This window comes from Cyphellophora europaea (assembly GCF_000365145.1).
Source record: "Cyphellophora europaea CBS 101466 unplaced genomic scaffold supercont1.6, whole genome shotgun sequence".
NCBI lineage: Eukaryota > Fungi > Ascomycota > Eurotiomycetes > Chaetothyriales > Cyphellophoraceae > Cyphellophora > Cyphellophora europaea.
The window spans coordinates 576,925-599,707 of NW_008481812.1; the positions used below are offsets into that span (position 1 = coordinate 576,925).

General features: G+C 54.0%; 11 protein-coding genes across 11 annotated transcripts; 4 read left to right on the forward strand and 7 right to left on the reverse strand.

Moving 5' to 3' along the window:
- Positions 1-546: 546 nt before the first annotated feature.
- Positions 547-2,594, forward strand: HMPREF1541_06422 (uncharacterized protein; the record flags this gene model as incomplete). Its single annotated transcript, XM_008720754.1, has 3 exons — positions 547-644; positions 697-1,432; positions 1,710-2,594. The coding sequence occupies 3 exons, from the start codon at positions 547-549 to the stop codon at positions 2,592-2,594; spliced, it is 1,719 nt and encodes a 572-aa protein (XP_008718976.1).
- A 359-nt stretch (positions 2,595-2,953) lies between these two features.
- On the reverse strand, positions 2,954-3,985 carry HMPREF1541_06423 (uncharacterized protein; the record flags this gene model as incomplete). Its single annotated transcript, XM_008720755.1, has 2 exons — positions 2,954-3,553; positions 3,698-3,985. The coding sequence occupies 2 exons, from the start codon at positions 3,983-3,985 to the stop codon at positions 2,954-2,956; spliced, it is 888 nt and encodes a 295-aa protein (XP_008718977.1).
- A 447-nt stretch (positions 3,986-4,432) lies between these two features.
- On the reverse strand, positions 4,433-5,904 carry HMPREF1541_06424 (uncharacterized protein; the record flags this gene model as incomplete). Its single annotated transcript, XM_008720756.1, has 3 exons — positions 4,433-5,296; positions 5,344-5,745; positions 5,797-5,904. The coding sequence occupies 3 exons, from the start codon at positions 5,902-5,904 to the stop codon at positions 4,433-4,435; spliced, it is 1,374 nt and encodes a 457-aa protein (XP_008718978.1).
- Positions 5,905-6,676: 772 nt separating this feature from the next.
- On the forward strand, positions 6,677-8,339 carry HMPREF1541_06425 (uncharacterized protein; the record flags this gene model as incomplete). Its single annotated transcript, XM_008720757.1, has 2 exons — positions 6,677-6,714; positions 6,761-8,339. 2 exons carry the CDS (start codon positions 6,677-6,679, stop codon positions 8,337-8,339), a joined length of 1,617 nt encoding a protein of 538 aa, XP_008718979.1.
- A 643-nt stretch (positions 8,340-8,982) lies between these two features.
- On the reverse strand, positions 8,983-9,730 carry HMPREF1541_06426 (uncharacterized protein; the record flags this gene model as incomplete). The annotated part of the gene is made up of 2 exons (XM_008720758.1): positions 8,983-9,617; positions 9,691-9,730. The coding sequence occupies 2 exons, from the start codon at positions 9,728-9,730 to the stop codon at positions 8,983-8,985; spliced, it is 675 nt and encodes a 224-aa protein (XP_008718980.1).
- Positions 9,731-10,586: 856 nt separating this feature from the next.
- HMPREF1541_06427 (uncharacterized protein) lies at positions 10,587-12,899 on the reverse strand (the record flags this gene model as incomplete). The annotated part of the gene is made up of 1 exon (XM_008720759.1): positions 10,587-12,899. The coding sequence occupies one exon, from the start codon at positions 12,897-12,899 to the stop codon at positions 10,587-10,589; it is 2,313 nt and encodes a 770-aa protein (XP_008718981.1).
- A 1,979-nt stretch (positions 12,900-14,878) lies between these two features.
- Positions 14,879-15,460, reverse strand: HMPREF1541_06428 (uncharacterized protein; the record flags this gene model as incomplete). Its single annotated transcript, XM_008720760.1, has 1 exon — positions 14,879-15,460. One exon carries the CDS (start codon positions 15,458-15,460, stop codon positions 14,879-14,881), a length of 582 nt encoding a protein of 193 aa, XP_008718982.1.
- A 309-nt stretch (positions 15,461-15,769) lies between these two features.
- HMPREF1541_06429 (uncharacterized protein) lies at positions 15,770-17,464 on the forward strand (the record flags this gene model as incomplete). The annotated part of the gene is made up of 2 exons (XM_008720761.1): positions 15,770-17,215; positions 17,267-17,464. 2 exons carry the CDS (start codon positions 15,770-15,772, stop codon positions 17,462-17,464), a joined length of 1,644 nt encoding a protein of 547 aa, XP_008718983.1.
- Positions 17,465-17,796: 332 nt separating this feature from the next.
- HMPREF1541_06430 (ribosomal protein L36) lies at positions 17,797-18,114 on the reverse strand (the record flags this gene model as incomplete). The annotated part of the gene is made up of 1 exon (XM_008720762.1): positions 17,797-18,114. A coding segment is annotated over one exon (318 nt), but the record flags the coding sequence as incomplete, so codon positions are not given.
- Positions 18,115-18,577: 463 nt separating this feature from the next.
- Positions 18,578-19,738, reverse strand: HMPREF1541_06431 (uncharacterized protein; the record flags this gene model as incomplete). The annotated part of the gene is made up of 1 exon (XM_008720763.1): positions 18,578-19,738. The coding sequence occupies one exon, from the start codon at positions 19,736-19,738 to the stop codon at positions 18,578-18,580; it is 1,161 nt and encodes a 386-aa protein (XP_008718985.1).
- A 1,235-nt stretch (positions 19,739-20,973) lies between these two features.
- Positions 20,974-22,215, forward strand: HMPREF1541_06432 (uncharacterized protein; the record flags this gene model as incomplete). The annotated part of the gene is made up of 2 exons (XM_008720764.1): positions 20,974-21,195; positions 21,241-22,215. 2 exons carry the CDS (start codon positions 20,974-20,976, stop codon positions 22,213-22,215), a joined length of 1,197 nt encoding a protein of 398 aa, XP_008718986.1.
- Between the last annotated feature and the right edge of the window lie 568 nt (positions 22,216-22,783).

Consider the following 22,783-nt stretch of genomic DNA (forward strand, 5'->3'; position numbering starts at 1 on the left):
CCATGGCCTAAAGTTAGCTACTAATCCGGCGTTCTTGATGACTATAGTGCTGCTTGGAAACGTGGTTGGAGGCGCTCTGTTCTGTGGTGGATACTACTACGTGATGTACTCCTGGCGGCAGCCCGATGTATTGGTACACCATCAGCTGGCCCGGGACGATATTGAGCAAGTCATCGAACGGAAGGGCACGGCGGCGGAAGTGCAACACTCAGCAAATGATTCAGGTCCGGATCGACAAAGGTACCTGAGCGAGTAGCTGCCGGCTAGTATGCCCACAAGTCAAAGCTTCTGATAGCGTAGTCAATAATGAAGAGCAGAAGTCGTTATAGATTGAACGAGCGGTTCATTTGACGAGTCGGCGTAAATCCCGAACTAACCATTCCAGGACTAGATTCTATGCTCTGGCTTGGCGGAACTCCATCAAAAGTTGCGCCTCGAACTTTTTTTCGTAGCAATAGCGGGCGGGCAACATCTTGGATTTCTGCCACATCTGGACGCTGTTCTCACTATCTCTCCTGACGGAACTTCGGCCGCAGGATCTACACGATGGGTTCCGGCAAGAAGGAAGCCAGTCGCCGCGAGCGGCAAGGCAAAACCGGAGATTGCATGGCCAACGTCAAGGTAAAAGGCGAGAACTTTTACCGGTGAGTCGAGCAGCGGCCTGGTGCCGACATTATGAAAACTGACTCGCAGTAGCAATGCGAAAAAGATCAAGACCTTGAATATGTTCAAGGACGGCAAAGCGCAGCGAAATGCAGAGGGAAAAATCACGAAAGCCGCCCCGTACCAGTCGAGGGAAGTTCCAAAAGCAAGAGTTGAGCCAAATCGCAAATGGTTTGGGAACACTAGAGTCATCTCCCAAGGTGCTCTGGACTCGTTTCGACAGGCTGTCGCTGAAAGAGAACAAGACCCTTATCAGGTCTTGATGAAAACCAACAAGCTTCCCATGAGTCTGATCCGGGACGCGGAGAATACAAAGAACGGCATAAAGCAGCACAAGGCAAAAATTGCTGTTGAACAGTCGCCTTTCGCCGATACATTTGGTCCCAAATCACAACGGAAACGGGTGAAGTTGAGCGCCAGCTCTGTCACAGACCTCGCGGACGAGACCGTAAAAATGGAAGAGAACTATCTCGAGCGCCTCGAGGAGGCCAAATACCTAAGCGGCCAGACTACAGACCAGACGCAGAACGATACCGGTGAGCTTACAACTGCAAGAGAACCCATCTTCTCCAAGGGACAGTCCAAGAGAATCTGGAATGAGTTGTATAAGGTCATTGATTCCTCCGATGTTGTCATTCACGTTCTCGACGCACGCGATCCCGAAGGCACACGTTGTCGCAGCGTCGAGAAGTATATCAAAGAGGAAGCACCCCACAAGCACTTGATCTTTGTGCTGAACAAGTGCGATCTGGTGCCCACCACCATTGCAGTAAGTTGCCTTCTGTCCTGTGACCTCATCCCTTTCCACTGCTCAAGTCAAGGCTTCTTTCTGCTTCTCGCATTTCTCCATGAAAGTAGCCTGTTACAGCGTTGGTAAATTGACCAGGCTCGGCGCCTTCACGGTGCTCTTCGATGGCTACCATTCTGGTAGCTCATCACCTTGAGCCACGGCGTGTCCCATTTGAGTTGAGGTCTCGCAGTGACCTGCGGTCAATCTCATAGCAGACCTCTTAGTAATGTTTCACACATCAGCTAACATTTTTCAGGCCCAATGGGTGCGATTACTATCAAAAGAATACCCAACCCTCGCTTTTCACGCCTCCTTAACAAACTCGTTCGGCAAAGGCTCGCTGATCACGCTCCTCCGTCAATTTTCTGTCTTGCACTCCAATCGTAAGCAAATTCAGGTTGGATTCATTGGCTACCCAAACACTGGTAAATCATCAATTATCAACACTCTTCGCAAGAAGCGAGTTTGCACCGTCGCGCCAATTCCAGGCGAAACCAAAGTGTGGCAATACATCACCCTGATGAAACGAATCTACCTCATCGACTGCCCTGGAGTCGTACCCCCAAGCCATGGCGACAATGAGCAGGACATCCTCCTGCGAGGCGTCGTACGTGTGGAGAACGTCGAGCATCCTGCGCAATATATTGAAGCTGTTCTACGACGCACGCAAACGAAGCACATCGAGCGGACATATGAATTGAAACATGCAGACTACAACGACGATCCGATTGAGTTCCTCAGCATTCTGGCTCGGAAGGGCGGAAGATTACTGAAAGGCGGGGAGCCCGATGTGGATGGAGTGGCCAAGATGGTGATCAACGATTTCCTGCGCGGCAAGATCCCCTGGTTTACTCCGCCGCCGAAGAGAGAAGGTGCGGTGGAAGCCACTCCTGCAGCGGATGAAGCGGTCGTGAAAGGCCGCAAAGGCCAGCTTGGAGAGATGCCCGGCGCCAGGCTGGCAGAAGACGCCGCGGACTCTGTGCCCGAGCCATCGGACGTAGGCGAAGAGGGAAGCGAAGTTTCACACGCTGTATCCGACTTTGAAACCTTTTCTGATGACAGCGACGAGGCCTCTGCCGACGGAAGCAGCGACGAGGACGAGGCGGCAGCGGACGCTGATCAAGGCGTGAAAGTCGGATGAGATTATGAGATAACGACCCGGAAAAATGATATGTCTCGTCATTATCGCGTCTTGCTCTAAGTTCATACCAATATGGCTCTTTCTGTCGCTTTCTCGCGTTCAGCCCTCAGGGCTTGTACCTCTCCGCCCTGGAATCTCGCAATTAGCAAGTACATCGTGTATCACAGGACCGCGCCGAGTCTATGAGTTCGCAATAAGCCCCTCCTGTCCGTTGCGCCTTTCTCGCACAAAGTCCCGCGAAAGGCTCAAGCTAGCCCAGCTCATCGACTCCCGTGCCACATCCCAGCATTAAAGACGAGAACGATTCGTCCCCGTCAGCAGACTGAGTGCGCGTGTGCGCGCACCTCTCACTCACGGCCTCACGTCGCAAAGCGGCCCAATCTCAGCTCCTCCTCAACCCTCCTCCTCCGCCACGCCTCTCCCAAGCGCTGCCAATTCACATCACCAAGCCTCCCCAGCGCGCTACAGCCATCGCAGTCGCCAAAGTCGCCGAGACTGCAAGTGCCGTGACAGTGCGGGCAGATGTCGTGCACGACCTTATTCCAGCCGCCGCCGTGGAACTCCCAGCCCGTCTTCTGGATCCAGAAGTCGCTGCTGGAGCCGCAGCCGGCGACGTGGGGCCAGTAGTCGGTGTCGTTGGGCGGGCAGGGCCGTGCGGTGAGGCAGTGTGCGCACAGGCGGAGGTGTTTGGGAAAGTCGGGAGTGAGGACGCCGAGGAGGGCGGGCACGTCGAAGACGGCGGAGGGGAGGTGGCCTGCGTATTTGGGGGAGGTAGCGGAGAGGGTGAGATGGTAGGATGGGAAGAGGAGGGCGAGGCGCTTGCAGGTTAGGAGGAGAGCGATTTGAGAGGGGGCGTAGGCGATGGTGGAGAGGACTAGATGGAGGATGTCGTAGGGTAGAGCCAGAAGAGGGGACGCGGTAGAATCAGGGTCGTTTGCTGGTGTTGGACTGTTAAGGAGCTGTGATTGGAGAACGAGAGTTAGTGATTGCTCAAGGTGGGATGCAGGACGGCGGAAGACGAAGGCGAAGACGAGGCTTGGGTTGATCCATCAGATTGACGTGATGTACGACGAAGCGCAGAAGTAAGGACACGAGGAGCGTACCTCTTGGCGAAGGGAGAAGCACTCGGGCAGCTTGCGCTGGAAGTCATCGGCGCGAGCGAGACAGTGCAGTTGAATGAGGTCGGAATGTTGCTTCTCGTATAGATCGCCCCGGCTGGGTATGGCTAAGAGGAGGGAGGCGTCAGTTTGGATGGCGGTAGAGGTGTACATCAAGTACTGGAGGATTGCAGGGAAATCGCGGTCGTCAGTATGGGCCTCGGGAATAGCGGTCTGAATGCGCTGGGAAGAAGTCGGTTTCTTACAGTGGCTTGTAGGATTCAATCTAGCCATGGCGAGCGGCGCAAGGCTATATTATATACAGCAGCATGTGCTGTAACATGGATAAGAGTAGACATCTGATGCTGTCTTGCAGGGGTCATGATAGAGAGAGCCTCTTGCCTCATTGGGTTTAGCTTCTGACGGCCGAGACGGGATTGACAGGGATCAAGAGTCGACCGACAAGCGAACAAAGGTCATACCACGTACAGTACGGACAAGTCTCCTTGCACGTGGCTTATTGGTTTGCGCTATTAATTTCAGGATCACACGAGATACCCTGGCCCGTTGGCCTTATTGCTGAGCAGTGTCCATCGAATGAAAGCTGTCCCCTACCCGACCGAACAAGTCGACATTCTCTGGTTACGCAACACCAGAGGACGTGTAAATCAGCACGGCGCAGCTGACGGCTTGTGAACGACCGAGTTCGGACACTTGACAGTATCTCCCACCTCGCTACACCTAAGCTGGTGTGCTGTTGATGCCTCTTGATTCGAGAAAATTCCTCGTTTCGCTGATCACGTTGTGCGTGTAAAGGATGTCACGCACGGCTTCTCCGAAAGGCGGATAATCTTTGGGTGGACAGGGCACTCCTCTCTCGGCCATCAGCGCCTCTAACTTTTTCCGCGTTTCGACCATATAAGGGTCGTTTGGATTGAATGGAATGCAATACGACATGAGCTGCGTCAGATGAATTCGATAGCGCATCAATTCGTTGAACATGCCTGTTCGAGCACAGACGAGCTCGGAGAGAGGATCAGCAACGCCCTCGACTTTGTCCCGCGTGAGAAGTACGGATTTCGGTAGCTCTGAGAACAATTGGCCCAGCGCAGCACCACATTCCAAGGCCACGGTGCCGCCCTGCGCATGCTGAGGCTGATGGGGACCGGCTGCGTCGCCCATGATTACTGCTTTACCACTAGCTAACACGGGTAGCAATCCTCTCGAGTAAAAATTGTGGATCTTTGTGTCGGTCGAGCGCTTGAGCAACTCGTGCACCAGAGGATGGAAGCCCTGCGTAACTGCTAGACAATCCTCGAAGGATGCAGGAGTTGTCCAGGTGCCTCCCTCCATCTGGTTCGGCATGCTGCTGTGAAGGAGCGCGATATTCAAAATCTCGTGATTGCCACAAGGGTAGGTAACGACGCTCGTCTTATGATGATCGTGTGGGACCCAGTAGCAAGGCTTGAGCGGTCGTTTCGAGTAATAGGCTTCAAGCTCTGGGTGTGCATTGATGGCCGAGAAGGGCACCAGCCCTCGAATGGCCGACCTGCCTGTGGCAATCAGAGGAATGTCCTGGCCTGTTATCGTCGGCACACATCGAGTCTGACACAAGTTAGAACTGAAGCTAAGTTATACGCTAGGCGTTGCACCTTGATGCCATCGGCAACTACGACGAGGTCTTTGGTGAGATTCTTTCCATTTTCAAGGACCAGCTGACCCTTCTTACAGTCAATCTCAATGACTTTGGAGCCCAGATTTATTCGGGCGGGATCTCCAGCGCGCTCAGGGTCAGTGGCCGCTTGTCGGAGGAGGTTGTGTAAATCGACCCGATGGAAGTTCAGCACTGGATGTCCGTACCTCTCAACATTGTCTGTCAGCGGAACGAGCATCTGCGTTTCGAGAGTGTCGCCTGAGACCAGCTCATAGCCGCTGCTACGAACAGCACCTGCCTGAGCCGGATCTATTCCCCAGTGCTCCAGAACATGGCCACCATTGGGCGTTAGAGTAATTGCTGCGCCGATTTCGTACTTGAATTCTGATTGCTCGAATAGCTAAAGTGGTGTCAGTCATCAAAGTACGATTGGACTGCCCACAGGACTCACCTCAACGTTATGGCCTGCTTTTCGAAGGGCAATGGCAGCACCAAGCCCAGCTATACCGGCGCCAATGATACCAACGGCGAGTTTGATGTCTTCTGGCACGGAGCCCATGATCTGCAGCTTCACCAATGAAGGTTTCCTGAGAGTCGCAAATGCACAGAAGAGAAATCCTACCGCAAGTGTGACATGTAAAGCCATATATAAGGCGTGGAAGGCCTTGCTCAGGCACGACTATGCCCTGCTGGCCAAAACAGGAGATCTGTACGACAGACATCGTTCAGGGATGTTATGGACGCCGTACACGCACATGGGGTTAGGGCGTCGCCCGCCATCGTAGCATGTAGCATCTCGAGGCTGAATGCAGCTTGCCAATAGACGAGGGATATCGTGCGCATGGGCCGCCTAAGTACCTGCGGTAGTAGCCTGGACTGCACGAGAGCCACTTCCTGGGGTAGTGTTCTGTGCAGATTCGAGACGATGGATTCGCCTAACATGTATGCAGTATGGACTCACCCGTACATCTGAGGAGTTGATGAAGATCCAACTTAAAGGGTAACATAGTGGAGAGACGAGCAGCTGCCAGTTGGCTGGAGCGCCAGGTCTCTCCGCCTAAAGCTTAGCCGCCGTTGCCCCTCATTCGCCTTTTAGTAGGTAAGCCAGCGGGCGATCCAGCCTCGTCATCAAACCTGGGCAGTACAGTCATTGCGTAGCGCTGAATAGCCGCCGTGCATCCCAGCTTGAATTTGGAAGAGCTTGCACAACGGCTTCCTCGAGCAACGTCTGCGAGGCCAGGATCTAATCGTCACTGCGCTTCCTCCGTCATCGCACCGAGCTGTCGGCCGAAGCCTTGAGGCTTTCCACAAAGTTGCGCCCGTGAGCTGACATGCCACCACTCCCAGGGGAAGAGAGACTGGTCACAGTGTATGCACGACTTCACCAAACCTCCACTACCTGGCTGACGTTGTAGCTATGCCGACATTCACTACTACTTTGCGCCGCCCACAGTTCGACCTGTACTTCACCGCTTCGACAAGGCCTCTTACTTCTACATCTACCACAACAGCACCAGAGGTTTCACTAGAATAGAGGTCGCAAATAATCCTGGCACACCTGACCAAGATGCGTTCAACGGCCAACTTGACAATTGTCGCATCATCAACTCGCACAAGTTTCCCACCCTCATGACCCTGGTTGTGGACGGTGCGGGCTCCGGCGCATCCTCACCGTCATCGAGACAAGCCCGCGACCCTGAAGAGTGGCGCTTGCTCAGTGCCGATCCGAGAGACACCGGCAAGTCCAAATACAGGTTGCATACTCTAGACATCTACTTCTGGGCTCAAGAAGATGCGAAACTCGTCGTGGACAATTTGCGGGGTCTTCTCCAGCCCGCGCAACTTGACATTGTGCAGCTCGAACCTGAGCCCGAGCCCGAGCCCGAGCCAGCACCAGTCCAGAACGCAAGAGCTGACATGATGAGTCCTTTGGTTCAGAACCTAGAGAACGTTGCTATATCGGATCCTGCATACCAGAACGGTCAGACCCGAAACTCTCAGAATCACCCTCAGGCAGTGAATCTTCCACCACCTCCACCAACAAATCCTCACCAGTCCACCAATTCCATCTCACCTCAGACTGCTTCACCGCAATCCACTACAAGACAGGAACAGCCACAGGCATTTGTCCCCATGGCCTACGACCCAGCAGCTCCCCCTGCTCCCGAGCCCATCGCCCATCGTGAGGACACCCCCCCGCCCCCAGACGATGGCCATGGCACGGGGCTCGCAGCAGCGGCCATACATGACCAACGCCCTTACCAACCCGGACAGCCACCCTCTCAAGCATATCACCCCGGACAGCCCTCAGCTCAGCCCTATCAACCAGGTGTTCCATCATCACAGCCCTGGACCGGAGGCCCTCCCACCGCGACCCAACAGCGCTACACTTCACCCTTCACAGCTCCACCGCCGCAGTCCACACCCCTTTCGTTCGCTGGACCGCCAAACACAGCATCACCCGCAATCGGTGCCACTTCCACGACCCCGTCTCGTCACGGCTCCACCGCCGCTGCGCAGTATGTCCCTGACAGAAACTCACAAAGCTACCAGCCCACAGCCCACCAACCTGTCGAAACCCCAGGCTCACAGTTCTACAATACACTTCCTAACCCCGTGGGCACCTCCGGCTCCGTTTCACCGCACAAGCCGCTGCAACACGTCCAGCCGCAGTACATGGACTACTTGTCCTCTGGCGGTGGGCCTCCACCCGGCGGCTACGCGCACTTCAACTACGGCGCCGCGTCGCAGCAGGGAATGCTACCGGCGCACATGCAGGCTCAGCAGCAAAACCAGCAACACCAAGGCGGAAGCCCTTATGACGTGCACGGCCAGGTGTACCGCCCCACCGAGGCCGAGGCTCAAGCGTACCACGAAAAGCACCATGGGAAACGACCAAGCAAGTCGGGTTCGCATTACGAGAGCAGGACAGAGAAAGGAGAGAAGAAGGTCAGTGGCTGGATGAAGAAGCTGGAGAGTAAGGTTGGCTTGTGAAGCTGTTGGCAGCGACTTTGCTGTGTCGGTCATCACTCTGACAACCAGGCTATGGCGAGCATTGGCTGGAGATATTGACGGGTGTCTGGCGGGCATTCTATACACGCTTGGGTGGCAACTTTGATCGTAATGTCGTGCTTCACAAGGAATGGCGAGGTGTTCGGTCCAGCGATCAATTTACATTTTAGCAAGCGAGCATCATAGCCTACGCGCTGTTACATACATACGACCTTTCTGTGCGCTCTTCTTCTCGGAGTGACATTTCCCGAGGTCTTGTCTTGATGTTTTCGAAACTTCTCTGTTTCCCCCCCGAGCGGTAGTCCTAAGCACACATTTCGCTCGCAAAGGGAGATTGAGGTCGACGTCACACTGTAGAGTCCGTGGAAGAAAACACCGTGGTACTTTTCGAAATGGCGATCAAACTGCGTCGGAAGCAGCGATCGTTTTGAACTGTAGCGATTATAGTTGAGCATTTCTTTGTACCTGTTTTTGATATCCCGCCACTGCTGTTGGTCGGGAAGCTCCTCTCTGTTCAACAACCTCAGCCCGACAATGCGAACTTAAGGTGGGTGCTGGCCACAGCCAGCCCAGGCCTGCATCGTGCGCCTCTCCACAGATCCTACTGTAGCCCTTCACTCAGCTTTCATTTGTTCTTCCGGCCCTCCTTGGGACTCGTGGCCCTGTCCGACTTGCCCGCCGCTTCCTTGGCCTCCTGGGCCTCCTTCTCCGCATACTCCTTCATGGTCTTCTCATCGGCGCGCTCGGCGTACCACTGCCCAACCTGCAGCACCAGGACACCCAACAGCACCAGCGCCAAGATCGTGTTGCTCGCGCCCAACACCTTGAGGTTATCCTCACGCCCCAAGACACTGCTTCCGGCGCTCCCGTCGCCTTTCCCCCAGGGGACGCCAGACTCCTGCTCGCCCTCGGCAGGCTGGTCTGGCATGCCGATGCCGTAGACGCCGCGGTCGACGATGCGCAGGCCCTTGGCGATGTTGGAGAGGTAGATGATGACGGCGACCATGAAGAGCACGAGGCTGCCGCCGTCGAAGAGCATGTTGCTCTCCGAGGGCTTGTAGAGTTTGGCGATCAGCGCGCCCAATCCCACGAGGATCATGAAGTGGAAGATCTGGAAGCAGATCTTGGGGCAGTGGTATAGGAGTTTGTAGTTGGCTTCCACGGCATCGAGATGCGCGGCTGGCACGGGGCCGGCCTCCCAAAGGAGGGGGTAGTCGTAAGGGAAGAGGGAGAAGAGGAGGCCGAGAAAAAAGGAGGTTGCTAGCAGTTGTTGTTAGACTGGGAGTTCTGAGAGGAGGGGTGGCATGGGGAATGGTGGAAGTGGGCAACGTACAGGTCATGATAAGGAGCGTGGGAAATTTGAGGTTCCCCATTTTGATGGCGGTCGAAGGTCGTAGGCGATGAGTCGCTAATGTTCTTCTTCGAAGGAGAGGAAAACCCAAAGAGATGTTTTCCCGGTAGTGTGCTCTGCAGTAGATAGACAGCAGACAGCACTACAAGCAAACAGCTCTATCTTGGTGCGCAATCTGCACGCTTCCAGAAGTCAATGGTGGGCACGCGAGGGACGTCAGAGAATATCGCAGTCCAGGCACCAATATGTACGCGACCGGAAATGAGGCTGACAGAAAAGAAAGAACAGCTATCAACAAAGGTGGCCCTGAAGACAGACCCCCAAGAGATGATAGAGTTGCAGCGCAGCTGGCTGGTCAGCCGAAAAGGCGAGCCGCGGAAGAGTGGGTGGAGCTCGAGCTGCCACGGCGCTTTTCTCCATGAAGGCTTTCCAGTACACTGTGACCTGAGCCCAATCTCTCGTGAACGCACAGTTTGGATCGCCGCTACGGACGGACCCGCAACATTGCTTCTAGAAGGCCTTGGTGTGCCCTTCGACATCTGCAGGCCAAGTCTAGGCGTCCATATTGCGTGTCCATGCACCTAGCTTGCATCATCTTGCAGTGGAGTAGCCGATGCTCGATGGCACGAGACTAAGCGAACACACCCAAGAGAAAGTGTGAGTGGGAGGCAAAGTCGTTGATCTGTATAATTCATTGCAAGCCCCTCGGATGGCTAGCTTGGTTGTCCAGCTGTCGACGACATGGCTGATTTGTACATACGTGTGGTATCATATGAGAGAGATTCTCCCGAGTCTCTTTTCTGTGCCCCGCCTGATTGATGCAATCCCAAAGTCCTCCAGCGCCTTCGCTATGATCCCATAATACATGTCAAACAACATCAACGCTGGTACTCTGGCAATTCGTGCTCTTGATCATGGCCGTCGACATGGATGTAGCCGTCATCAGGGAGAACTGGTGCGGAAGGCGCCATTGGCGCAGGGACCGGTCGACTGCTACTACCCTCACCAGCTTCAACCTGTGGTGGCGCGCTGGCTTGAGCCATAATACGTCTCCTTTCCAGCTCCTGTTTGTCCTCTGTCGCATGCATGTCTGCACTAGCTGAATGTGGCGGAGGAGGCGGCGGCGGCGGTGAAGCCGTCCAGGGACGAACAGTGTCCGCCGACCTGGCCGAGGCGACTGACGCGGGAGGTCCTGGGGTCGAAGGCGTGGTGATGCCGCTTCGAGCCTGCTCGGCGTCTCGTGCACCGCCGTCCAGAACGGGGGCCGACGGCGACAATCGAGTATCGCTAGAAGACGACTCGCCTTCCTGAGGAGGCTGAGATGGCATCAGCAGCTCTTCCTGTCGCCGTAGGCGCGTCTTCTCATCGCCCTCTTGATGCGGTGCTGGAGGTGGGAATTCCGCGGTTGGAGGAGGTCGGTGCTGGGGTTCACCATGTGGCGGATACTGCTGTCCGTCCCAGTAACCGTAGTCGCCTTCGTAGCCTTCATAATAATACGGATCGTAATATTGAGGTTGCCCATTCTCATCATAGTACCAGTACTCATCGGTGTTGCCATTCCAATACTCTTCATCATAGCCATCTTGCGATGGGTGGTCGTTCGACACTTGCGTCTCAACTAAAGGAACCGCGGGTTTCTTCCCTCTACTACTGTCTTTTGTTCCGATCGTGACCGAAAGCTCAAACGTCACAACGCTCTTGTTGCGTCGCAACGATGTCGTATCGAGTATACTGTTCGACCATTCATGGGTCAGTTGATTGCTGTTGCCCAGAGCCGTGGTAAAGGTTGGCTCGCCGGACGTCAGGCGTGGTAGAAACCTGGTCTCGCCCAGTTTGCCGAACAAATCCACCACCACCTCAATATGATATGTAAACTGAATCATGCCACCCGGTACATTAGCAATGGTCGGGAAGGCGTTTTCAGGCACCTTGATAGTAGTCTTGATGTCAGCAGTCAGAGTTGTGGGATCAATCACCATCATGGTGGACGATTGAGATAGGTCCTTGCGGAAGACACTGCTGGGGGATGAGCTCGCGAAGTAGAGACCGCCAAGACCTGTGCGCGACTTTGGATATACGTCCTCGTACTCAGACCGCTTGCCTTTGCCGGTGTTCGCTAGGGGAATTGCAGGATGCATGTCGATGCGGCCAACACGATATAGGGTAGCAATGACTATGCCTTTCACATAGGGTTTGGTGTGAGTGACTGATACCCTTACGGGTATTGAATCGCCAGGCAAGGCTCCATGCCTTTGTAGTTCCGCGATTGCTGTGACAGCCGATCCTGACGAAGAAGTAGCTGTGCTTCGAGTGTCATCGCTACGTTTGCGGTTTTGCGAATCTAATTCGACCTGGCGGAAGCTAGTCGAGCTTGTTGTAGGAGTGGTCGCAACAGTGTCGTCGCTTGGAGACGGGCTCAGAGGAGGATTGTTTAAAGGCGCAGTTGTTGTATTGCTGGTAGCAGTGCTGTTCTGTGTGTCCTGTCTCGTCAACCGACCTCGGCTAGACGTGTTACCGGTTCCAACCGATGTGGCTGGATTCACTCTTTTGACCTTGCCGCGTTTCGACACGGGTTCGAGCGAAATGACACGAGATTTGGGTGTGTTCATGGGCTCGATATCCAGCGAGTCCTTAAAGTTTATCGTCTTGAAAACATTGTGCGTTGGTACCATGGTGACAGGCCGCGTCAGGGTCGCCGAGATCATGTAGCCGACAGTCCCGCGTTCAAAATCAAGGGTACTGGGCATGCTCTTCGATGGAAACTGCAGTTCAAAGGCGAATTTGTAGACCTGCTTCTTCAAAAATCCACTGCCACAAAGAATCTGTTCCTCCTGAAACAGGGAAGCCAAGCCGTTGCCGTGATATTCGAAACCTCTTGTCCCTTTGCCATTCACCACGCAGTCGCTAGACCCAAGTCCTTCGCCAGTGGTGACTTGATGTTTGAAGACTTTGGCGTATCCATGCAGCGCGACAACGAGATGTGTGATATCGAAACCCTTTGTGACGGTCAGGACGAGGTGACCTTTTACTGTCTCTCCCGCCGTGTAAACTTTGAAGGGATCGAGTGGCTCGATTGCCAGGTCGAACATATTTCGCGCATGTTTGGACAGAGGATTCGAAAAGCGGGACAAGATCGATTTGGACCGCGGGACGTCCGGACTCGGATTGGTAAATAACGTGTCCAGCGGCATCACCACAGCTATGTCTGCCATGGTAGAGTGGTCACGACATGTTCATTGCCCGCGTCGCCATGAGTTTGGTGGTTGTCGCCGCAGTTTGAGGGTTCAAAAGACTCGGAAGCGCATAGGGTGAGGATCTGCAAGCAGGTCGAGGATGGAGTGTGGCTGTGTTCACAGTACTATCGGCGTGCGCGTCTTCGAATTTGTCATACGTGCTCTATTGCCAGCACGATGCTTCAATCTCACTGCATACAGCGAGGCTGCGGAGAAGGCCCGAATCGTTCGACGGCACGTGTGGTGGGGGATTGACAGGTGTTCGGCGTGTCGCTCGTGGCCGAAGACTTAGGTTGTCGCGAGGCGAGTAAAAGAGGCTGCAGCAGATGGAGGTCCCGCGTGGACGAGGATCGGGAAGTCAAGTTCCAATCGGCCGGGCGAAAACAAGTCTGGTTCTACCGTAAAGTTCGGGTCATTTGCTTGACCAGGAAGACAGAGAACTCTTGGGACGAGACGGCGCAGGCGAGCGCAATGACATCGATCAAGCAGCCAAGCTTCGAGATAGAGAGAACGAGGACTTGGTAAAGGATTAAGAGGGAAAAGGCTTGAGGCAGCTTGGTCGCCTCCTTGCAACTTGGCGATTGGGGGAGGTCTACGCCCGGTGGAGCGATGCTGGACCCCCGAGCTGACTCGCTCGGGTGGCTCGATCAGGGATCCCAAACCCTAGTGGTGTGAATGAGCCTGGAGTTAATTTCACGCAACACAGTGCAGGGTGAGAAAGTGTCAAAGCCGTTTTGGACCCGGCTACAGATTGGTCAAGGAACCTCAGTTCAAAGTGTATTCAAGTTGATCACTGGATTATCGGGTCACCGTGGATTTGGTTTGCAGAGCCAATGCATCGAGTGCATCGGCATTGATTCGGATACAACCCCGGCCCCCCATCGATTAGGCCTGCGCATGGGCGTTCGGGTGGGCGTTTCCCAGGCTCTCTTTGGGACCACCGCCGAATCAAGTTTAGGGGTGGGGTCAGTTTATCAGCCGTGGCCTGTGGTGCCACTACACAGTAGAAGTGGTCATGCCCTCCAAAGCCAGCTCTCTTCTGCGAGTTGCCTCCGAGCCACGGGCTTGCGCAATCGTCTTGATGATGGCGGTGACAACATTGCCTGTCATGATCAGCTTTGGCTGCGATGGTTATCAGGGTACGCAATCAGCACCTAAACAAGGTTCAAAGAGCATATTATGGAAAAGGTCGTCTGCGTTTAGTCCAAGTCATTCGATGAAGGCCGTATCCCGCCCCTGTTTGCTGCAGCGATGCAGCCCGCGCAGGGTGCAAAGCCGCGTCATGGGCATCCAGTTGACTGCAGTAGGCGGCAAATCCTTCTGCATCCGCGGAATACCTTCAATGCGGTAGGCTTTAACTCCATGCAGGTATGAGCAAACTCCAGTAATTACGTGGAAGAGGAGTTCGATGTAACCCGAGAACATCCACGTGCACCAAGCCGGGCGAGCAAAGCCCAAATGCCCGTGCTTGGACGTTAAGCATGGCACCTGAAGCTTCGAGGGCTAAGCTTTGCCAATCTCGAATTTCGATTCTCTCACGTCGAATGGGACTGTTTGACGATAGTAGCTCAGTGCTCCGGCTACCCAAATATGTACATACAAGTACTGGCTCAATGATGTTTTTAGTATGTGCGAGTGCAGGTCAGAATGTTGGCTAGCGAAGAATTCCTATCAACATGATGCATGACAGGGAATTGCTCGCGGGACACCTTTCGGTTCCGCTAAACAAGGATTGTCGCAACACCCTCTCCTTGAAGCCATTTCAATTATCCAATTGATGGTGGCCGAAGTCAGCCGCGCTTTTATGAGGAACTACCATAGCAGCTGAGTCCAGCCATCGCTCAAATGCTCCGCGAGGCAACTTAAATTGTCTATCCCAGTGGCCTGATGGCGACCACTGGCGAAAGACGTCTGTTTTCGAAAATGAGCATGCATACTCAGGTACGCCTCTTTTTCGTTGGTATGCCTTCTGAATCGGTCTCACTAGACTCGCTGCCTTGTGGCGTTGGTGGAGGTTTGACTTTGCCAAAGACTTGATGCCTGCTTATGCTCGCTTCGAATGGGTCGGGTTCGAGCCTGCGTGTTTCCACCAGCACCATATCGCCGTTATCGCCCAGTGTTTGACGAGTAGCCTCTTCAAGCAGGAAACCGATGGCGATCAGCGCAGTACCATCCAGTGACGTGAAGTCATGCTGGCCTCTGTCAGTGATTGCCCTGTCGTAGAAGTCGGATGCATAGGCGTGTATCGACTTGAGTAGGTCTGAGTCTGGCAGATCTTGCTCGAGATCTCCCCGGAGTTCCTCGGCGTTGTATTGATCTGCTCGCAACCAAGAGCCTCTGGCGGTTTTCGAAAGCAATTCCTCAGGGGCTAAGGGCGTAGCAGAACTCGATGCTCGTTGTTCCGGATCCAAGAAGCCGTTCAAACCAACGCGACCGGCAACAGCATCATACACAGTGGCCGCTCTTCGCCTGCGATTCCGCTGCAGTCGTTCGCCATCACCTTTCTCCCGTTTTGACATTGCTGGTCTTGACAGTCGTAGCGCACAAGGTTTCCATAGCAAGTCCTTGATCGATGCGTATATTCTATTGGTAATGCGATCGGATTAGAAGTCACCCTGAGCAATTCTGTTCAAGTTACTTGGGATGGGGGCTTCATCATGCCCAGACAAGGCTGCACTTTCTCCACACCAGAAGGCGGGGCACTTCACTTCGTTTGAGCACACACTATCAGCCCCGACACGTATACCGCGATCGACTGAGTAAACTTGAGTTCTGAGAGTGCTTCTGATCTGCTCCTTGCTTCAATACGCAGCTGGCAAGTTGTCACGATGGCAGAATCGGCACCTGTGGGTGCACCTGCAAGCACGCAGCCCACCGCGGAATCGGAATCCGAGAATGACGACCAAGTGATCGACCAGAATGAGGCACACACCAGTGCGACTGGGGGCGGAGCCTCGACAAAGAAGAAAAAGTCCAAGAGGAAGAAGATCGCAAATGCACTATCTGGAAATAAAGCCGAGGAGGGTGATCCCTCCAAGCCGGCTTCAAAGATGTCCAACGAGGGGATCCAGACATTGCTAGAGATGAACCCAGCTTTGAAGGGTGAGCTCTCCAAGATGTCGCCAGCTCAAGCGCAAGAAGCACTCAAGAAGATGGATGTGTCTCAGCTATTGACTGGTCTCTCACTGAACAACAAGAACCAGAAAGACATGGCATCATACAAGTTCTGGCAGACGCAGCCAGTACCCCGCTTCGATGAAAAGCCAGAACAGTACACTGCGCAGCCTGACGGCCCCATCAAAGAGGTCATTCCTGAGCAAGTCCCCAAGCAACCTGCACCATTACCGGAAGGCTACGAATGGGTTGAGCTGGACCTCACTAACGAGGAGGAGCTGAAAGAAGTCTACAATCTTCTGACCTTCCACTATGTCGAAGACGACAACGCTATGTTCCGTTTCAACTACTCCAAGCCTTTTCTCGATTGGGCGCTCAAGTCTCCCGGATGGAAAAGAGAGTGGCACGTTGGTGTCCGAGCCAAAGGACCAAGTCGTCTGCTCGTTGCCAGCATATTCGGCATTCCTACTAAGCTTCGCGTCCGGCAGAATGTCATAGATGTCGTTGAGATCAACTTCCTCTGCATCCACAAGAAATTGCGCTCTAAGCGATTGACACCTGTCATGATCAAGGAGGTCACACGGCGTGTGCACCTCCAGGGCATTTATCAAGCCATATACACCGCTGGAGTAATGCTTCCCACGCCTGTTGGCAGCTGCCGTTACTATCATCGCAGTCTTAACTGGCTCAAGCTCTACGAAGTAGGCTTTTCACCACTACCACCTCACTCGACTAAGCAGCGCATGATTACCCGCAACGCTCTTCCAGCCACCACAAGCACGAAAGGTTGGCGGCCAATGAAAGAAGGGGATATCGACGCGGTTCAAGATCTTCTTAGCCGATATTTGAAACGCATGGATCTTGCCCAGGACTTCACCCGTGAAGAAATTGAGCATTGGTTCATCAACCGAAACACCGAGCCCACGGACCGTGTGGTATGGGCCTTCGTCGTGGAAGATGACAACGGAAAGATCACCGACTTATCCAGCTTTTACAGCCTGGAATCTAGTGTGCTAGGCGATGCAAGCAAGACCCACGACAAGATTCACGCCGCGTACTGCTTCTACTATGCCACCGAGATGGCGTTCACCGAGAAGGAGAAGGGTTTGAAGGACAGACTGCAGGAGTTGATGACCGATACGCTTATTGAGGCGAAAAATGTACGTTCTCCCTGGATATTATGACGGATCGTATGGCTAATATTGTCCTAGGCAAAATTCGATGTCTTCAACGCATTGACCCTTCAAGATAACCCCTTCTTCCTGGAGCAGCTGAAGTTTGGCGCTGGCGATGGACAGCTGCATTACTATCTCTACAACTGGCGGACACCCCCGATCAGCGGAGGCGTCGATAAGAAGAACCTGCCCGATGATACCAAGCGGTGCGGCATTGGCATGATTCTCCTGTGAGGTTATTTGTTAGGATAGGCTACGAGGGCGACGAGCAACGAAATGCCTATGATAGTTGGCTTTGCACATTATGCATTGCCTGTGTGAGGAACTTGGAAGTTAGACGGGTTCGAAATGCATTGCAGCACTCACAGAGTAATTCTGAAATCAGTAGAAAGGGTATACTGAGAGGAATTACCAAGCCTTCTTTCTTCTTATTCTCAACATGTTCTCAGTGAGGATTGTGCAGACTCTGCTCCTGATCGTACATTGTTTATACTGCTCGCTGGAAACCACTTCTGCAGCCGTGCGCAGCATCGAGTTCGTAGTTTCATACACATTTATTTGCCTTGCCGCTGCTTGTGCTTCGGGTTCTCGCTGCAGATAATATACACTCGACCCTTCCTTCGCACGGGTTTGCAGCCGTTGCATAGCCTCTTCACCGATGATCTGGTCTTCATACCGCGTACTTGCGTGGACAACGCGCCAGGTGTCGAGGATGTTGCAGGAACCGCATTTCTGGACGCATTCGACGACAGGATTGCGCGCTTGGATGTGGAGAGACTGGTGAGAACTCGTTGAGAACTGAACCGTCGCAGAGTGGTAGACGAGGGTCTGAAGAAGCCTGCTAAGGTTGAGAGGTAGGAGAGGAGCGATGGCCGTGGCTGCAGCATCGTGGGCAGCTACAATTCGCTGATGATAGAGGAAATGTGATGCGAGTGGTCACCGAGGGCTGGCGACGTTCGGAGTGACCTTCTGGCCAACCAGAGTTGTGCAGTCGGAGATGTATGGTTTCGAATGCGTCGAAGAAGACCTCAGGTCGGTACAGTGTGCAGATGCAGAGTCGTGTCTTGAGATGAAGATGAGGATCGCAGGGCAGCTAGATCACCAGATTTGGTGGATCCGGCGGAGCCTCGTCTTGGCACCATGATAGCGATGCTGCACGCCACCGTATAATATGCCAGCTGGATCAGATCATCTTCAACCTCATGAACTCATCCTCAGATGTAGCTATCCTCGAAGATTAGAAGGCGCGACAACAGCTTGCAGTCAGGAGATTAGGATGCACAGAATTGTCAATGTGACAACTATCAACAGTCTCGGCACGATGGCCTCTATTCATTACACCACTGGCTAACTTCTTCCCTTATGATCCGCAGAGTACATTGCTTCTGCTTCACGGTGTCTCTCTTGCTCTACCCGCTTCACCACCCACTGCTTCCCCCTCCTCTCCACTTCTGCCACCTGCCATGGTCCCGGCGGCTGGCTTTCCACCCCAAACAGAGCTTCCCTCGTCTCAAACACGATCGGGTTTGCCCCTTCCTCCACTACCTTCATCTCTCCCAAGTCAATCCCCGGCAACTCCACCTCCCACTTCAGTCCCTCCACCGCCAGATCTTTCTCCACCGCTCTCATTGCCGCCTCAAACCCCCCCAAATCCCCATCCCCACTCACTCGGAACAGTGCCGCCTCCATTTTTGCCAAGAACCCTTCAAGTGCAGCAAAACTGCCTTCCTGGCCGCTCGGGATTCTCACCCTCCCGAGGTCAACCAGCGCCGGATTCATCAATTGCTTGACTAGGCCCAGCAGTACGACATAGTCATACGTGTGGGCGCCCGCCGCTGTGCCCAGGGGCAGCCGGTGCGCAATCCCGAAGTCGCCCAGAAAGAAGTCAGGCAACGAGGCATCCTTACCACCTGTCCAGTGAAGGAACACATTGTCTGACTTTATGTCACGGTGAATGATCCTCGCAGATTGAATATGCAGCACCACGTTCAGCAACTGCCTAAAGAATCGCCAGACAATTGGCGCCGGGACCGACTCGACCTTCTCCTTGTAAATGTCGATAACACGAGCGAGATCGCCGCCGTTGCAATAACGCCAAATATCTGCCGTCGTGCTCGATGGATCTCCGTCCAGGTCGATACCTTGGTACGGTATCTGCAAGAAAAGGATGGGAATGTTGCTGTGCGGAAGGGCGAGCTCAGCTTCGTTGGCGGCGGGAAATCGTGCGCAGGGAAAGCGCTTGCGCTTTCGCACGTAAAGTTGGTGGTCGGCCAACGAGAGAACCAGCAGAGCGGCGCCTTGCGTGCCAGTGCCCAGATGTGAGATCAAGAGATAGCCAGATTTGCCTTCGGGGTAGTATATGGCATAGCCATGGTGATTGCGGGTTGGCGAAGCGCGAATGCGCAGGCATGGGATGCAAGAGACGAAAATTCTGGTTATAAGAGCCCAGATGGGGTTGATCGAGGTCTGTTTGGAGGTGGCAGCGGCAGCTGCAGTGGAGGAAACCATCTTGCACAGCAGTGCGGTGTTTTGCGGTATGGGACTATTATTGTCGAAGTCGTCCGCAGAAATGAGGTATGAGGATGCCGATCTTGTGAGTCCCGGAGGGCGCTGAGGTATCAAGTGCGACGCTTCGAAAATAGGCTGGTTCCCCAAAAGCACTAGGTTGTGTCTGCACAAAGGTAGGAGGTGGTTGCCAGTCGTGTGCTGAATGTGTGAACAGGGTGCAAGTTCAAGATGCGCTGCAGAGACTGGTTTGTCACAGGTGTTGAGACCGCAGTGAACTGTTGCCGTCGTTGTGGGCGTTATGGTGGTTGGCGTCATTCATCGCCGCGGTGAAAGGCATCCGCCAGGGTATTACATGGTGGACCCAGATCATTTTGTTGTCCTCTCAATCCTTTTCTCGAACAACAATTTCCGGAGAACCATCTTGCAGCATCTTCCTCTCCGTGTCATCGGGCAATACTGGCGGATTCGCCTAATCGACGTGGACTCTTACGCCATACCCCAGGGGAGCTCAGCCTCGTCTTTCCATGAGAAACAGAGTGCCCCAGCACTTTCATGAAGGTCAGCATGGTGGTGCTCATACCTCTCTAAGACCCTATCATGAGTCGTCCTACAGTCTTGCCGGTTTGCTGCTGTTCTCGATGTCGTGGTTGATTGGCAGGTCTCAGGCAGTAAAAGTCTTGGCGCCTTCTTGCGAACGTCGCCAGTTCCAGGCTGCTGGTCTCAAAGGGCGATAATCCGTCAGAAGCGGCCCTCGTGACTCTGTCGCATGCAGTCAGAGGCCATCTACGAGGGCTTTCTGCTCACCATGCTCGATCGGGTAGTGTTACGATTTTGTTTTGCTGGTCCTCACCATAGGGACAGCAGGCACACCACCTGGCTTGCATTGAATCCAAGCCGTATGGGGGCCTACTGTCCCCTGACTGATACAGACGTCGAATCTGTATAGGCTCTTGATTTGGAATGGCCACTGGTAAGTAGGAGTTGTTATACAAGGTTGTAAGTCAGGCACCGCGCAGACAATGAATGAACTTCCACACAGCCTGAGGAAACACGCGCTCTTGCTTCACCGTACACCATTTCCTTGGCCTACGCCACTGACACGCCTATTGTCACGTGGCTGCATCGGCAGTGACGGTTTCATTCGACTTTGACTTCTTGCTTCCCCCCTCAACAACCCTATAGCCGATACACCTAGGTCGTACTCCTATAATATGTAACAGATGTTCACAGTCGGCATGCACCGACTTCTCAGCCTCTCAGCATGGCTCAGCGCTGCCCTGGCGCTCCCAGCGCAGTCCATCTACGAAGCACGCAACATTTCCCAACCTTTATTTGAGTCTCTGGAAGAACTCGCCCGCGTTGTGGACATATCCTACTGTGTCGGAACTTCCGGTATACAGGAACCCTTCAGTTGTCTAAGCAGATGCGATGAATTTGAGGGTTTTGAACTAGTCACTGTACGAACTCACCTCTGGACCCCGACTCATGACTGACTAATGCAGACTTGGAACACTGGCCCTCTACTGTCCGACTCCAGCGGCTATATTGCTGTCTCGCACGATCCTCACCCTAAACGAGTCATTGTCGCATTCCGCGGCACATACTCGATCGCGAATACTATCGCAGATCTCTCTACCACACCTGCCGATTACGCGCCCTTCCCTTCCGATCACGAAAACGACTCTGTTTGTACGCAACAACAGCCGGTATCTCGCCCTGAGAACTCTCAAGAGCCTCTCCTTCCACAGCTTGTCAAACAAACGAAGCGCTCTAACCCCGTGCCCGATTGCAAGAACTGCACCGTTCACTCTGGCTTCCTGACCTCCTGGCGCAATACCCGCTGCATCATTGTGCCGCACGTTGAGGCCGCACTCCGCGACCACCCGGACTACCAGCTGACGCTTGTTGGCCATTCACTGGGTGGTGCAGTCGCTGCACTGGCTAGCCTGGAATTTCTTGCCCGAGGCTGGGAGCCATATGTCACGACCTTTGGGGAACCACGTATCGGAAACAGAGCGTTCAACAAATTCCTCGACGAACGCTTCAACCTGGGCGCTGAACATGTTGAGGATGCTCGGTTCAGGCGTGTCACGCATGTGGATGATCCCGTACCCTTGCTACCACTAGAAGAGTGGGGTTATAGGATGCACGCTGGTGAGATCTTCATCGGGAAGGCGGGTTTGCCGCCTGCGCCTGAGGATCTCAAGTTCTGCGACGGTGATCAAGACATCAATTGTATTGCGGGGGGCGTCGAGACGAGCGCAGACGTGGACCTTGATCACGATGCTGAGATCCAAGATCAAGATAGCTCTCGCGTGAAGGCTCTATGGGGCATCGGAAAGAGGTACAGGCTCTGGCAGCTGTTCTTCGCGCACAGGGATTACTTCTGGCGCCTAGGTTTATGTGTGCCAGGTGGAGATCCGTGGGATTGGAATCGGGAGAAGTATGGGCAGGGACCCCCCGACGATGAGCTATGAATGATGGAATCATGCGGCAATGGCCCTGACGATGGGATTGATATAAGCGACGGCGTTCAGAGCGGATGATGAGAGTTAGGCACGGTGGGTCCTGTGAAATAGCACCTTGTTAATTAGCCTTGAGAATGCGGCGAGTTCCTCAGAATCGAATTCTATCAATTGATATAGTGACTGTCTATAACATATCAAAGATCTCGGGAGTATGAGCTAAATAGTCCTGCAGTATGCATGTCAATCCCAGTGCCAATGCTAAGTCGATGGTAAGAAGGCGTGTCTGCAAGGCCTCGCTTTTATATTTGGCCTTGGCGCCGAAGATCAAACTTCACCTGTCTTCAACACGTCCGTATTCCTTCGTGCGTACAACCACCGCGAGTCGCGCCACGGTACTTAATTAACGCCGACACCAACAGGCATTCCCAACGCCGCACCAGAGCGACTCCAACAACTCACTGCACCCACATTGATTCAACAACCCCACCGTCCGTCCACTTCTAATCGTCATGGCCTCCCAACTTCTTCCACTAGGTAACGCTCCCGCCTATCTGCTGTGGCATCAGCCGCACCCCCC